This window comes from Coregonus clupeaformis, chromosome 1, assembly GCF_020615455.1.
Source record: "Coregonus clupeaformis isolate EN_2021a chromosome 1, ASM2061545v1, whole genome shotgun sequence".
NCBI lineage: Eukaryota > Metazoa > Chordata > Actinopteri > Salmoniformes > Salmonidae > Coregonus > Coregonus clupeaformis.
In genome coordinates, this window is record NC_059192.1 from 17,283,246 (window position 1) to 17,298,485 (window position 15,240).

General features: G+C 42.9%; 1 protein-coding gene across 1 annotated transcript in view; it reads right to left on the bottom strand.

The window, feature by feature from the left end:
• LOC121577743 (protein sidekick-2-like) overlaps positions 1 to 14,836 on the bottom strand; it is a 242,162-nt gene extending 227,326 nt beyond the window's left edge. Inside the window, exon 1 of the mRNA XM_045207986.1 lies at positions 14,693 to 14,836. Within this exon, the coding sequence (XP_045063921.1) occupies positions 14,693 to 14,772 (80 nt within the window). The 5' untranslated portion in view covers positions 14,773 to 14,836. The remainder of the gene's footprint in view (positions 1 to 14,692) is intronic.
• Positions 14,837 to 15,240: the final 404 nt, after the last annotated feature.

Genomic DNA, 15,240 nt, shown 5'->3' on the forward strand with positions numbered 1-15,240 from the left:
ATCTTTACTAATGCTGCAGAAATGGGCTTGAAAGCAGTATCCAGATCCATCGGATGTAGTGATCACAATATAGTAGCTATATCTAGGAAAACCAAAGTTCCAAAGGCTGGGCCTGATATAGTGTATAAGAGTTCATGCAAGACATTTTGCAGTGATTCCTATGTTGTTGATGTAAATAATATTTGTTGGTCCGTGGTGTGTAATGAGGAGCAAACAGACGTTGCTCTTACATTTACGTCATTTAGCAGACGCTCTTATCCAGAGCGACTTACAGTTATTTTATTTTTATTTTTTTTATACTGGCCCCCCATGGGAATCGAACCCACAACCCTGGCGTTGCAAACGCCATGCTCTATCAACTGAGCTACAGCCCTGCCGGCCATTCCCTCCCCTACCCTGGACGACGCTGGGCCAATTGTGCGCCACCCATGAGTCTCCCGGTCGCGGCCGGCTGCAACAGAGCCTGGATCCGAACCAGGATCTCTAGTGGCACAGTTAGCACTGCGATGCAGCACCTTAGACCACTGCGCCACTCAGGAGGCTCAGGAGGCTCTTGACACATTTAAATTGCTTATCCCAGTTACTAATAAGCATGCACCCATTAAGAAAATGACTGTAGAAACTATTACATTCCCGTGGATTGATGAGGAATTGAAAAATGGTATGGTTGAGAGGGATGAGGCAAAAGGAATGGCAAATAAGTCTGGCTGCACAACCGATTGGCAAACGTATTGTAAATTGAGAAATCATGTGACTAAACTGAATAAAAAGAAGAAGAAATTATACTATGAAACAAAGATAAATGACATAAAGAATGATAGGAAAAAGCTTTGGAGCACCTTCAATGAAATTTTGGAAAAAAAGGCAAATTCAGCTCGATCATCATTGAATCAGATGGCTCATTCATCACAAAACCGACTGATATTGCCAACTACCGACAGGGTCTGACAACTTGGATGGAAAATAAATGAGGATAATAGCGGACAATATTGCCACTCCTATTTGCCATATCTTCAATTTAAGCTTACTAGAAAGTGTGTGCCCTCAGTTCTGGAGGGAAGAAAAAGTCATTCCGCTACCTAAGAATAGTAAAGCCCCCTTTACTGGCTCAAATAGCCGACCAATCAGCCTGTTAACAACCCTTAGTAACGTTTTTGAAAACGTTTTATTTGACCAGATACAATGCTTTTTTTTACAGTAAACAAATTGACAACATACTTTCAGCACACATATAGGGAAGGACATTCAACAAGCACAGCACTTACACAAATTACAGATGATTGGCTGAGAGAAATTGATGATAAAATGATTGTGGAGGCTGTTTTATTAGTCTTCAGTGCAGCTTTCTACATCATCGATCATAGTCCGCTGCTGGAAAAACATATGTGTTATGGCTTTACACCCCCTGCTATATTGTTGATAAAGAGTTACCTGTCTAACAGAACACATAGGGTGTTCTTTAATGGAAGCCTCTCCAACAAAATCCAGGTAGAATCAGGAATTCCCCAGGGCAGCTGTCTAGGCCCCTTACTTTTTTCAATCTTTACTAACGACATGCTACTACAGCAACTGAAATGACTGCAACACTTAACAAAGAGCTGCAGTTAGTTTCAGAATGGGTTGCAAGGAACAAATTATTCCTAAATAGTTCAACATTTAAAAGCATTGTATTTGGGACAAATCATTCACTAAACCCTAAACCTCAACTAAATCTTAAAATAAATAATGAGGAAATTGAGCAAGATGAGGTAACTAAACTGCTTGGAGTAACCCTGGATTGAAAACTACCATGGTTAAAACGTATTGATACAACAGTAGCTAAGGTGGGGAAAAGTATGTCCAAAATAAAGCACTACTCTACCTTCTTAACAGCACTATCAACGAGGCAGGTCTTACAGGCTCTAGTTTTGTCGCACCTGGACTACTGTTCAGTCGTGTGGTCAGATGCCACAAAGAGTGACTTTGCAAAATTGCAATTGGCTCAGAACAGGGCAGCACAGCTGGCCCTTGGATGTACACAGAGATCAAACATGAATAATATGCATGTCAATCTCTCCTGGCTCAAAGTGGAGGAGAGTTTGACTTCATCACTATTTGTGAGAGGTATTGACATGTTGAAAGCACTGAGCTCTCTGTTTAAATGACTAGCACACAGCTCAGACACCATGCATACCCCACAAGACATGCCACCAGAGGTCTCTTCACAGTCCCCAAGTCCAGAACAGACTATGGGAGGCGCACAGTACTACATAGAGCCATGACTACATGGAACTCTATTCCACATCAGGTAACTGATGCCAGCAGTAGAATCAGATTTTTAAAAAATTATTAAAATACACCTTATGGAGCAGCGGGACTGTGAAGCAAACAAACATAGGCAAAGGCACATGCATACACACACGATAACATACGCACTATACACACACATACACATGGATTTTGTGTTGTAGATGTGTGGTATTGGAGTAGGGGCCTGAGGGCACACACTTAGGGTGTTGTGAAATCTGTTATGAATGTATTGTTATGTTTTTTAAATTTTATAAATGCCTTAATTTTGACGGACCCCAGGAAGAGTAGCTGCTGCCTTGGCAGGAACTAATGGGGATCCTTAATAAATACAAATACAAACAGGAGAAAGAGCAGGAGCGGAAGAAGAATGCCCAGCGGCAGGAGAAGAACAGAGCACTAGAGGAGAAGGTGAGAGTTCTGGAGGAGAAGAACAGAGCACTACAAGAGAAGGTGAGAGTGCTGGAGGAGAAGAACATAGCACTAGAGGAGTAGGTGAGAGTGCTGGAGGAGAAAAACAGAGCACTAGAGGAGAAGGTGAGAGTTCTGGAGGAGAAGAACATAGCACTAGAGGAGAAGGTGAGAGTTCTGGAGGAGAAGAACAGAGCACTAGAGGAGGAGGTGAGAGTGCTGGAGGAGAAGGTGAGAAAGATGATGTGTGAAAGAGAACAACCCATTAGAGAGCTGGCCACCCCCACAGAGAAACCAGCAGAACAGCCCACCTCAGATCCTGACCAAAGTCTCGACACCACAGCAGAACAGTCCACCCCAGACCCTGACCATAGCCCTGATATCACAGCAGGACATACAAATGAAGAACCCCAAGCCCAGGGGATCCAACCCCCTCTGAGCACCCCCCCGTCAGCCACCCTGATAGCCCTCCAGGCAAACAGGCCCAACCCCCATTCTTACACTAGCCCAAATCAATGGCATATACCAGATGCTCAGCAGGCTCTGCTCACACTTACTGGTCTGAGGCCAAACCAGATGACTAACATTGGACACTTTATGGAACACAAAACCTTCACTATCTCATCCTGGAAAATCCAAGGCCTGAGGTCATCTGCCTTTGGCCTAAAGAGCAGGAACCTTTACTTTACCAAATAAATTAGAAATACAGACATTGTCATCCTACAAGAAACATGGTATAGAGGAGATGGACCCACTGGTTGTCTCTAGGTTACAGAGAGCTGGTAGTCCAATCCACCAAACGACCAGGTGTGAAACAGGGAAGGGACTCATGGGGTATGCTAATTTGATATAGAGCAGACCTAACTCACTCTATTAAAAATATCAAAACAGGAACATTTTACATTCGGCTAGAAATTCTAAAATAAATTATGTAAACAGAGAAACATTTCCTCATTTGTGCTACCTATATCCCCCAACTAGAATCCCCATACTTTAATGAAGACATCCTGGAGGGGGAAATCATGTACTAGTCTGTGGTGACCTAAATGCCAGAACTTGACAATAACCTGACACCCTCAGCACACAGGGGGACAAACACCTACCTGGAGGTGACAGCATTCCCTACACCATATTCCCTCCTAGGCACAACTACGACAACGTAACCAACTAAAATGGGTCACAACTCCTGCAGCTCTGTCGCACACTGGGCATGTACACAGTCAATGGTATGCTTCGAGGGGACTCCTACGGTAGGTACACCTATAGCTCATCTCTTGGAAGTAGTACTGTAGACTACTTTATCACTGACCTCAACCCAGAGTCTCTCAGAGCGTTCACAGTCAGCCCACTGACACTCCTATCAGATCACAGCAAAATCACAGTCTACTTGAACTGAAAAATACAAAAATCATGAGGCATCAAAGCCAAAGAAACTGAATTATATTAAGAAATACTATAGATGCAAGGAAAGTAGTTTGGAAACCTACCAAAAAACAATTAGGCAACAACAAATTCAATCTCTTTTAGACAACTTCCTGGACATTACGTTTCACTGTAATAGTGAAGGTGTAAACTTGGCAGTAGAAAACCTAAACAGTAAATTTGACGTCTCTGCTTCCCTATCAAATCTAAAATTTCAAGTAGACAACCTAAGAAAATTAACAACAATGACAAATGGTTTAATGAAGAATGCAAAAACCTATGAAAGAAATTGAGAAACCTATCCAACTAAAAACATGGAGACCCAGAAAACCTGAGACTACGCCTTCACTATGGTGAATCCCTAAAACAATACGGAAATACACTACGGAAAAAGCCAGTCAGAAATCAGCTCAACATAATTGAAGAATCCATAGAATCTCACCACTTCTGGGAAAATCGGAAAACACTAAATAAACAACAACACAAAGAGTTATCTATCCAAAATGGAGATGTGTGGATAAACCACTTCTCCAATCTCTTTGGCTCTTTAACAAACAACAAACAGCAAAAACATATACATGATCAAATACAAATCTTAGAGTCAACTATTAAAGACTACCAGAACCCACTGGATTCTCCAATTATATTGAGTGAACTACAGGGCAAAATACAATCCCTCCAACCAAAAAAGGCCTGTGGGGTTGATGGTATCCTAAATTAAATGATAAAATATACAGACCACAAATTCCAATTGGCTATATGCGTCAACAGCAACCTTGGGAAAATCCTCTGCATTATCATTAACAGAAGAATTGTACATTTCCTCAGTAAAAACAATGTACTGATTAAATGTCAAATTGGCTTTTTTCCAAATTATCGTACGACACACCACGTATTCACCCTGCACATCCTAATTGACAAACAAACCAAAACAAAGGCAAAGTCTTCTCATGCTTTGTTGATTTCAAAAAATATTTTGACTTAATTTGGTATGAGGGTCTGCTATACAAATTGATGGAAAGTGGGGTTGGGGGAAAAACATACGACATTATAAAATCCATGTACACAAACAATGTGCGGTTAAACTTGGCAAAACTTGGCAAAAAACATACACATTTCTTTCCACAGGGCCGTGGGGTGAGACGGGGAAGTAGCTTAAGCCCCAAATTCTTCAACATATATATATATATATATATATATATATATATATATATATATATATATATATATATATATATATATATATCAATGAATTGGAGAGGTCACTAGAACAGTCTGAAACACCTGGCCTCACCCTACTAGAATCTGAAGTAAAATGTCTGCTGTTTGCTGATGATCTGCTGCTTCTGTCACCAACCAAGGAGGGCCTACAGCAATACTTAGATCTTATGCCCAGATTCTGTCAGACCTGGGCCCTGACAGTGATTCTCAGTAAGCCAAAAATAGCGGTGTTCCAAAAAAGGTCCAGTTGCCAGAACCACAAGTACAAATTCCATCTAGGCACCATTGACCTAGAGCACACAGAAAACTAAACATACCTCGGCCTAAACATCAGCGCAACAGGTAACTTACACAAAGCTGTGAACGATCTGAGAGACAAGGCAAGAAGGGCCTTCTATGCCATCAAAAAGAACATAACATTTGACATACCAATTAGGATCTGGTAAAAAATACTTGAATCAGTTATAGAACCCATTGACCTTTATGGTTGTGATGTCTGGGGTCCGCTCACCAACCAAGAATTCACAAAATGCGACAAACATCCAATTGAGATGCTGCATGCAGAATTCTGTAAAAATATAGTCAGCGTACAACATAAAACACCAAATAATGCATGCAGAGCAGAATTAGGCCGATCCCCGCTAATTATCAAAATCCAGAAAAGAGAAATTAATTTCTCCAACCACCTAAAAGGAAGCGATTCCCAAACCTTACATAACAAAACCATCACCTACAGAGAGATGAACCTGGAGAAGAGTCCCCTAGGCAAGCTGGTCCTGGGGCTCTGTTCACAAACACAAACAGACCCCACAGAGCCCCAGGACAGCAACACAATTAGACCCAACCAAATCATGAGAAAACAAAAAGACAATTACATGACACTTTGGAAAGAATTAACAAAAAAACAGAGAATGCTATTTGGCCCTAAACAGAGAGTACACAGTGGCAGAATACCTGACCACTGTGACTGACCCAAAATTAAGGAAAACTTTGACTAGGTACAGACTCAGTGAGCATAGCCTTGCTATTGAGAAAGGCCGCCATAGGCAGACCTGGCTCTCAAGAGAAGACAGGCTATTTGCACTTCCCACAAAATGAGGTGGAAACTGAGCTGCACTTCCTAACCTCCTGCCAAATGTATGACCAAATTAGAGACACATACAGTGCATTTGGAAAGTATTCAGACCCCTTAACTTTTTCCACATTTTGTTACATTTGAGCCTTATTCTAAAATGGATTAGATTGTTTTATTTTATCCTCATCAATCTGCACACAATACCCCATAATGACAAAGCAAAAACAGGTTTTTAGAAATGTATTACAAATAAAAAATAAAATATCACATTTACATAAGTATTCACTTTGTCATTATGGGGTATTGTGTGTAGATTGATGTGGGGATTATTCTTTTTTATCCACTTTTTTTCCCTCAGATTACACATACTCACAAATAATTCGAAAAACAAATCCAATTTTGATAAACTCCCATGTCTATTGAGTGAAATACCACAGTGTGCCATCACAGCAGCAAGATTTGTGACCTGTTGCCACAAGAAAATGGCAACCAGTGAAGAACAAACACCATTGTAAATACAATCCATATTTATGTTTATTTATTTTCCCTTTTGTACTTTAACTATTTGCACATCGTTACAACACTGTATATAGACATAATATGACATTTGAAGTTTCTTTATTCTTTTGGAACTTTTGTTAGTGTTATGTTTACTGTTCATTTTTAATTGTTCATTTCACTTTTGTTTATTGTCTACTTCACTTGCTTTGGCAATGTTAACATACGTTTCCCATGCCAATAAAGCCCTTAAATTGAAATTGAAATTGAAATTGAGAGAGACAGAGAGAGAGAGCGACAGAGAGACAGAGAAAGAGAGAGAGAGAGAGAGAGAGAGAGAGAGAGAGAGAGAGAGAGAGAGAGAGAGAGAGAGAGAGAGAGAGAGAGAGAGAGAGAGAGAGAGAGAGAGGGTAAATGTATTGTGTTTGGGGGGGCAGTAAGAATTTTGAGAGTAAAATAATTGTTTTCAGTTATAGAACAGAATACATTAGTATTGTACTGTAGAGAGACTGCTCAGGATGCTAGTTGTGCTACTTAGGTCAGGACCTCCCAGCTCTCTACTCCACACAGCAACGCAACTATTCACCCAAACTATTCACAGTCAAACTATTTGCTTGTTTGCTCAAGGAAAATAAGGAAATGTTCTCTACCCACACAAAACGTGGTCCATCTCTGGCATCTGACACTATCAGCTGAAAAGGAATCATGCTCTCACTATGTAACAATGCATTATTCAATTAGCTCAGGACAAGATGCCACTGCCATTGCAACACAATGTGCGAGGGCTGATGAGTTTCTCTGCTTTTCTGTACATCTATATTGTGTACGCCTCTAGACTGACATGACTGTGGTTACTTGACTGTGGACAATACAGTAATATAGAGAATATTAGCCTGTCACGCCCTGGCCTTGAGAGGACGGTTGTCTTTAGTTGGTTTGGTCAGGGCGTGAGGATCTATGTTAGAATTTCTATGTTTAGGATCTAGATGTGGTGTTTCTATGTTTGGCCGGGTGTGATTCCCAATCAGAGACAGCTGTCACTCATTGTCTCTGATTGGGGATCACACTTAAGTAGCCTGTTTGCCTACCTTAGTGGTGGGATCTTGTTCCGTGTTAGGCTTGTATGTGTATAGCCTGAGGACTTCACGTTACGTTGTTTCTTGTTTTATTTATGTTTATTGAGTTAAATAAACATGTACGCTTTTCACGCTGCACCTTGGTCTGACCCGTCTCTCAACGATCGTGACATAGCCTGAGCTTAAAAGTCCAACATACTGGATATTTTCCCTGTCCTCCCCATACTTCCCTGTCCTCCCCATACCCCCCTGTCCTCCTCATACTTCCTGTCCACCATATTTCTGTATTGTTTTGTCCCCTGGGTTGGACTTTGCAAGCTTTTGGACAGACAAAGAGGGATATGTAAAGCTTATGAAGCACTATAGCAATAGTACGACACTACACACTACAGTGGCTTGAGCCCACTGCCCTAGGCTGCGTCCCAAATAGGGATCTGGTCAAAAGTAGTGCACTATGTAGGGAATAGGATGTAATCTGGGACTAATCGCTGGTCTATTCCCTTACTGTTGACAAGTTACAGTAGTAAAGGTAATGACTAATAACACACTACTCCTTCTACTTAGCAAGCCCAGCTCGTCCCCTACCCCCTACCACTCTACACAAGGAACATTATTGGATTGAACTCATGTGAATTTGTTCAGAGCCGACATGACATTGTGGCTTTTAATAAAAAAAGATGGATGCTCGGTGATGGGCCGAGGCTCGAAGACGATTACTGGTTTTAACTCAGAGGAGGAGAGGAAGGGCCAGACAAGAGTAGAGCGGAGAGGGTTAAAGATGGTTACAGAGGGTTACAGAGGGTTAGAGAGGCTCTTAAGGAAGCGTGTCTGTATGTGAATTTACTGCTTCTTTCTGATATATAAAGTGGAGGGGAGTTAAGAGGCAAGGAGGCCAGATGTCTTAACTGCTCCCTGCATCGCTCTCCTCATCCTCCATCCTCCCTCCATCGCTCTGATGACTTTAACTTTCTCAAAATTTCACACAAACACACAGACACACACACAGACACACACAGGCACACACACCCACACAAACACACACCAATATTGATCAGCAGCCTGAGGACAGAAGGTTGAGCATCCTGGTGTGTATCAGTCTTTAAAACAGCGTTGATCACCAGAGACCTTCCAAAACCTCATTACCATAAGGCTGATGTTGACCCTCCCACTTCCCACCGCCACTCACAAGTTACTGGGGAGGACATCATGAGGAATGGGGGACCACTACACACGTTGGTCCTGATGCCCTGACCCTGACTGTTACTGTTGTGTGGTCTGTCTGTAAATTAGTCCTGATGTCTTGACTGATAGTCTTGTGTGATCTGTCTGAGTTCTTATCTCCCTGAGGGATAGAGCAGCAGAGAACAGCAAGCAGCAGCTCCATCAACAGCTGAGACAACGTTGAACGCTGACCTTTGTTCACCTCTGAAATAGGACACATACACAAACACACATGCTGTCACGACTTCCGCCGAGGCTGCCTCCCCTCCTTGTTCGGGCAGGTTTCGGCGTTCGTCGTCACCGGCTTACTAGCTGCTGCCGATCCATTTATCATCACTCCACTTGTCTTGTCTAATTAATCACACACACCTGGTCCTTATCCCCAATTAGTCATTGTATGTGTTCCCTCTGCTTCCTTGTCTGTGTGGGTGATTTTTTTTTTTTTGTGAGCTGTGTGTAGCTCGGTTGAGCTACCCTTACCTTGTGGTTTGGCCAGGGTAGATATTTCCCCTGTGCCTGAGTTTTGTTGTCACATGCTTGCGCAACTGTTTATCGACGGAATAAACTATTTGGATGTGTATTACTCTCCTGCACCTGACTCCTTCTATCACACGCATTACACATGCACACATGCACACACACACACGAACACTCAGTCCAGTTTGGGATGTGACAGACATGTTTGTGTCAGTCATCATCTCTCATTGCCCTTACGTTCCATTTACACCTCCGTACGAGCACACACACACACACACACACACACACACACACACACACACACACCACTTCCAGAGATAAGACCAGTGCTTGCTAAATGACTAAAATGTAAATTAAGATCTCCCAGTTAACACTATCTCTCTCTCTCTCTCTCTCAATTCAATTCAATTCAATTTTTATTTCAATTCAATTCAATTTAAGGGGTTTATTGGCATGGGAAACATATGTTAACATTGCCAAACCAACTGAAGTAGATAGTAAACAAAAGTGAAATAAACAATAGAAAGTAACAGTAAACATTACACTCAGAAGATCCAAAATAATAAAGACATTTCAAATGTCATATTATATCTATATATAGTGTTGTAATGATGTGCAAATAATTAAAGTACAAATGGGAAAATCAATAAACATAAATATGGGTTGTATTTACAATGGTGTTTGTTCTTCACTGGTTGCCCTTTTCTTGTGGCAACAGGTAACAAATGTTGCTGCTGTGATTGCACACTGGTATTTCACGCAGTAGATGAGGGAGTTTATCAAAATTGGGTTTGTTTTCGAATTGTTTGTGGATCTGAGGGAAATATGTGTCTCTAATATGGTCATATATTTGGCAGGAGGTTAGGAAGTGCAGCTCTGTTTCCACCTCATTTTGTGGGCAGTGCGCACATAGCCTGTCTTCTCTTGAGAGCCAGGTCTGCCTACGGCGGCCTTTCTCAATAACAAGGCTATGCTCACTGAGTCTGTACATAGTCAAAGCTTCCTTATGTTTGGGTCAGTCATTCTGCCACTGTGTACTCTCTGTTTAGGGCCAAATAGCATTCTAGTTTGCTCTGTTAATTCTTTCCAATGTGTCAAGTAATTCTCTTTTCGTTTTCTCATGATTTGGTTGGGTCTAATTGTGTTGCTGTCCTGGGGGATCTGTTTGTGAACAGAGCCCCAGGACCAGCTTGCTTAGGCGACTCTTCTCCAAGTTCGGCTTTCTGTAGGTGATGGCTTTGTTATGGATCGTTTGGGAATCGCTTCCTTTTACATTTAGGTCATTTAGCAGACACTCTTATCCAGAGCGACTTACAGTTAGTGAGTGCATACATTTTTCATACTGGCCCCCCTGGGAATCGAAGCCACAACCCTGGCATTGCAAGCGCCATGCTCTACCAACTGAGCTACAGGAGGCCTTTTAAGTGGTTATAGAATTTAATGGCTCTTTTCTGGATTTTGTTAATTAGTGGGTATCAGCCTAATTCTGCTCTGCATGCATTATTTGGTGTTGTACACAGAGGATATTTTTGCAGAATTGTCATCATGCAGAGTCTCAATTTGGTGTTTGTCCCATTTTGTGAATTCTTGGTTGTTGAGCACTCCCTCTCTCTCTCTCTCTCTACTGTCGCTCCACCCCCCCCGTCCCCTCCCCCTCTCTCGCGCTCTCAATTCAATTCAATTCAAACAGCTTTATTAGCATGGTAAACATTTGTTTACATTGCCAAAGCAAGTGAAATAGATAAGAAACAAAAGGGAAATAAACAATCAGAAATTAACAGTAAACATTACACTCACAAACATTTTGAAAGAGGTTATATTACTGGTAATGTTGTAACAATGTGCAAGTAGTTGAATCAATGTTGAGTCAATGTGCGGGGGCACAGGTTAGTCGAGGTAATTGAGGAAATACTGTATGTACAGTGCATTCAGAAGGTATTCAGACCCCTTGACTTTTTTCCATATTTTGTTGCATTACAGCCTTATTCCAGAACGGATTAAATGTTTTTTTTTCCCCTCATCAATCTACACACAATACCCCATAAGGACAAAACACAAACTGGTTGTAATTTTTTTGTGAAAATGTATTACAAATACAAAATGGAAATATCACATTTACATAAGTATTCAGACCCTTTACTCAGTACTTTGTTGAAGCACCTTTGGCAGCAATTACAGCCTCGAGTCTTCTAGGGTATGATGCTACAAGCTTGGCACACCTGTATTTGGAGAGTTTCTCCCATTCTTCTCTGCAGATCCTCTCAAACTTTGTCAGATTGGATGGGGAGCGTAGCTGCACAGCTATTTTCAGGTCTCTCTAGAGATGTTCGATCGGGTTCAAGTCAGGGCTCTGGCTGGGCCACTCAAGGACATTCAGAGACTTGTCCCGAAGCCACTCCTGCGTTGTCTTGGCTTTGTGCTTAGCGTCGTTATCTTGTCGGAAGGTGAACCTTCAACTCAGTCTGAGGTCCTGAGCGCTCTGGAGCAGGTTTTCATCAAGGATCTCTCTGTACTTTGCTGTTTTCATCTTTCCCTCAATCCTGACTAGTCTCCCAGTCCCTGCAGCTGAAAAACATCCCCACAGCATGATGCTGCCACCACCATGCTTCACCGTAGGGATGGTGCCAGGTTTCCTCCAGACGTGACGCTTGGCATTCAGGCCAAAGAGTTTAATCTGGGTTTCATCAGACCAGAGAATATTGTTTCTCATTGTCTGAGAGTTCTTTAGGTGTCTTTTGGCAAACTCCAAGTGGGCTGTCTTGTGCCTTTTACTGAGGAGTGGCTTCCGTCTGGCCACTCTATCATAAATGCCTGATTGGCAGAGTCCTGCAGAGATGGTTGTCCTTCTGGAAGGTTCTCCCATCTCCACAGAGGAACTCTGGAGCTCTGTCAGAGTGACCATCGGGTTCTTGGTCACCTCCCTGACCAAGGCCCTTCTCCCCCGATTGCTCATTTTGGCCGGGCGGCCAGCTATAGGAAGCCTTTTTTTGGTACCTTTCCCCAGATCTGTACCTCGACACAATCCTGTCTCGGAGCTCTACGGACAATTCCTTCGACCTCATGGCTTGGTTTTTGCTCTGACATACATTGTCAACTGTGGGACCTTATATACACAGGTGTGTCTTTCCAAATCATGTCCAATCAATTGAATTTACCACAGGTGGACTCCAATCAAGTTGTAGAAACATCTCAAGGATGATCAATGGAAACAGGATGCACCTGAGCTCAATTTCGGGTCTCATAGCAAAGGGTCTGAATACTTATGTAAATAAGGTATTTCTGTTTTGTATTTTCAATACATTTGCAAATATTTATAGAAACCTGTTTTCGCTTTGTCATTATGGGGTATTGTGTGTAGATTGTTGACGAAAATTTTTTATTTAATCAATTTTAGAATAAGGCTGCAACGTAACAAAACATGGGAAAAGTCAAAGGGTCTGAATACTTTCCCGAATGTACTGTACATATAGGTATCGGTAAAGTTAATATGCTTAGATAACAAACAGCGAGTAGCAGCAGCGTAAAAAATGGGTTCATTGCAAATACTCTGGGTAGCCATTCGATTAACTGTTTAGCAGTCTAATGGCTTGAGGGTAGAAGCTGTTAAGGAGCCGTTTGGACCTAGACTTGGCTCTCCGGTTCCGCTTGCCGTGCTGTAGCAGAAAGAACAGTCTATGACTAGGGTGGCTGGACACCGCCTGGTATAGAGGTCCTGGATGGCAGGAAGCTTGGCCCCAGTGATGTACTGGGCCGTACGCACTACCCTCTGTAGCACCTTGCGGTCGGATGCTGAGCAGGTGCCATATTACATTTACATTTACGTCATTTAGCAGACGCTCTTATCCAGAGCGACTTACAGTTAGTGCATACATTATTCTTTTAAATTTTCATACCCCATGGGAATCGAACCCACAACCCTGGCGTTGCAAACGCCATGCTCTACCAACTGAGCTACCTCCCTGCCGGCCATTCCCTCCCCTACCCTGGACGACGCTGGGCCAATTGTGCGCCGCCCCATTGGTCTCCCGGTTGCGGCTGGCTAGAGCAGAGCCTGGATGTAGCCCACTATATACGGGCTATGGTGATGCAACCAGTCAGGATGCTCTCGATGGTGCAGCTGTAGATATTTTTGAGGATCTGAGGATCCATGCCAAATCTTTTCAGTCTCCTGAAGGGGAATAGGCATTGTCGTGCCCTCTTCACGACTGTCTTGGTGTGTTTGGACCATGACAGTTTGTTAGTGATGTGGACACATAGGAACTTGAAGCTCTCAGCCCGCTCCACTACAGACCCGTCGACGTGAATGGGGGCATGCTCGGCCCCCCTTTTCCCTGTAGTCCACGATCAGGTTGCATTTACAATGGTGTTTGTCCACCACTGGTTGCCCTTTTTGCGTGGCAACATTTCACAAATCTTGCTGCTGTGATGGCACACTGTAGGATTATATATATATATATATATATATATATATATATAGATAGATAGATAGATAGATAGATAGATAACTAGACAGATCTGTCTATCGCTCGCTCTCTCTCTATCTATCTATCTCTCTCTCTCTCTCTCTCTCTCTGATGGAGTTCAAAGGTTGTTAGTGGCATTGCGGCAAATGTGAGGCTGAACAGAGGAGGAGCAGGGGAAAGCTGAAGAGAGGAGGAACCTGACAGGGCTGAAGAGAGAAGGAGCCTGACAGGGCTGAAGTGAGGATATGAGCCTGACAGGGCTAAAGAGAGGAGATAGTGGGCTACACCTCACCTGTACTCCAGTAAGAAGTGTGTGAGCTCGGTGCCATTGTGGATCTATAGAGGTAATTACAGTATATAGTGGGCTACACCTCACCTGTACTCCAGTAAGAAGTGTGTGAGCTCGGTGCCATTGTGGATCTATAGAGGTAATTACAGTATATAGTGGGCTACACCTTCCCTGTACTCCAGTAAGAAGTGTGTGAGCTCAGTGACATTATGGATCTATAGCGATAATTACAGTATATAGTGGCAGGACTCACCTGTACTCCAGTGAGAAGCGTGTGAGCTCGGTGCCATTGCGGATCCATTTGAACTCCAGGGGCCAGCTCCCCTCTGCCATGCACGTCAACACCAGCCTGTTAAGCTCCAGGTGCAACTGGGTCCGCACCGGCTCCGTCTTAAAGTAGGGCGGCACGTCATCTGCAGAGGGGGACGGGAGAGAGAGAGAGAGAGGGGGACAGAGTTGGTCACACGGAGAGACTTACAGGTTCACATGTTCATAGGTGATAATTTAACAGCATCAGAAGAACAGAGAGAGAAGCACACCTTGGTACAGTGTGTATGTACAGTGACTGTATGTATGGGGAGACACGTTCAGTGTGGTTGTGTGATAGCAGGAATATGCTTGTATGTTACTCAAGTTAATCTGGACATGTTCCACTGCTCTCACTCTCTGATTTAACTAGTAACAGTGGGCCACAGCCTGCCCTGCAGTAGCAGAGACAGGTGACAGACAGGGATTCAGGAGAGAGAGAAGAGCTGAGACCTGGTGGATTGGAGATGTGTTCACTATGTGTCTGGATGATTG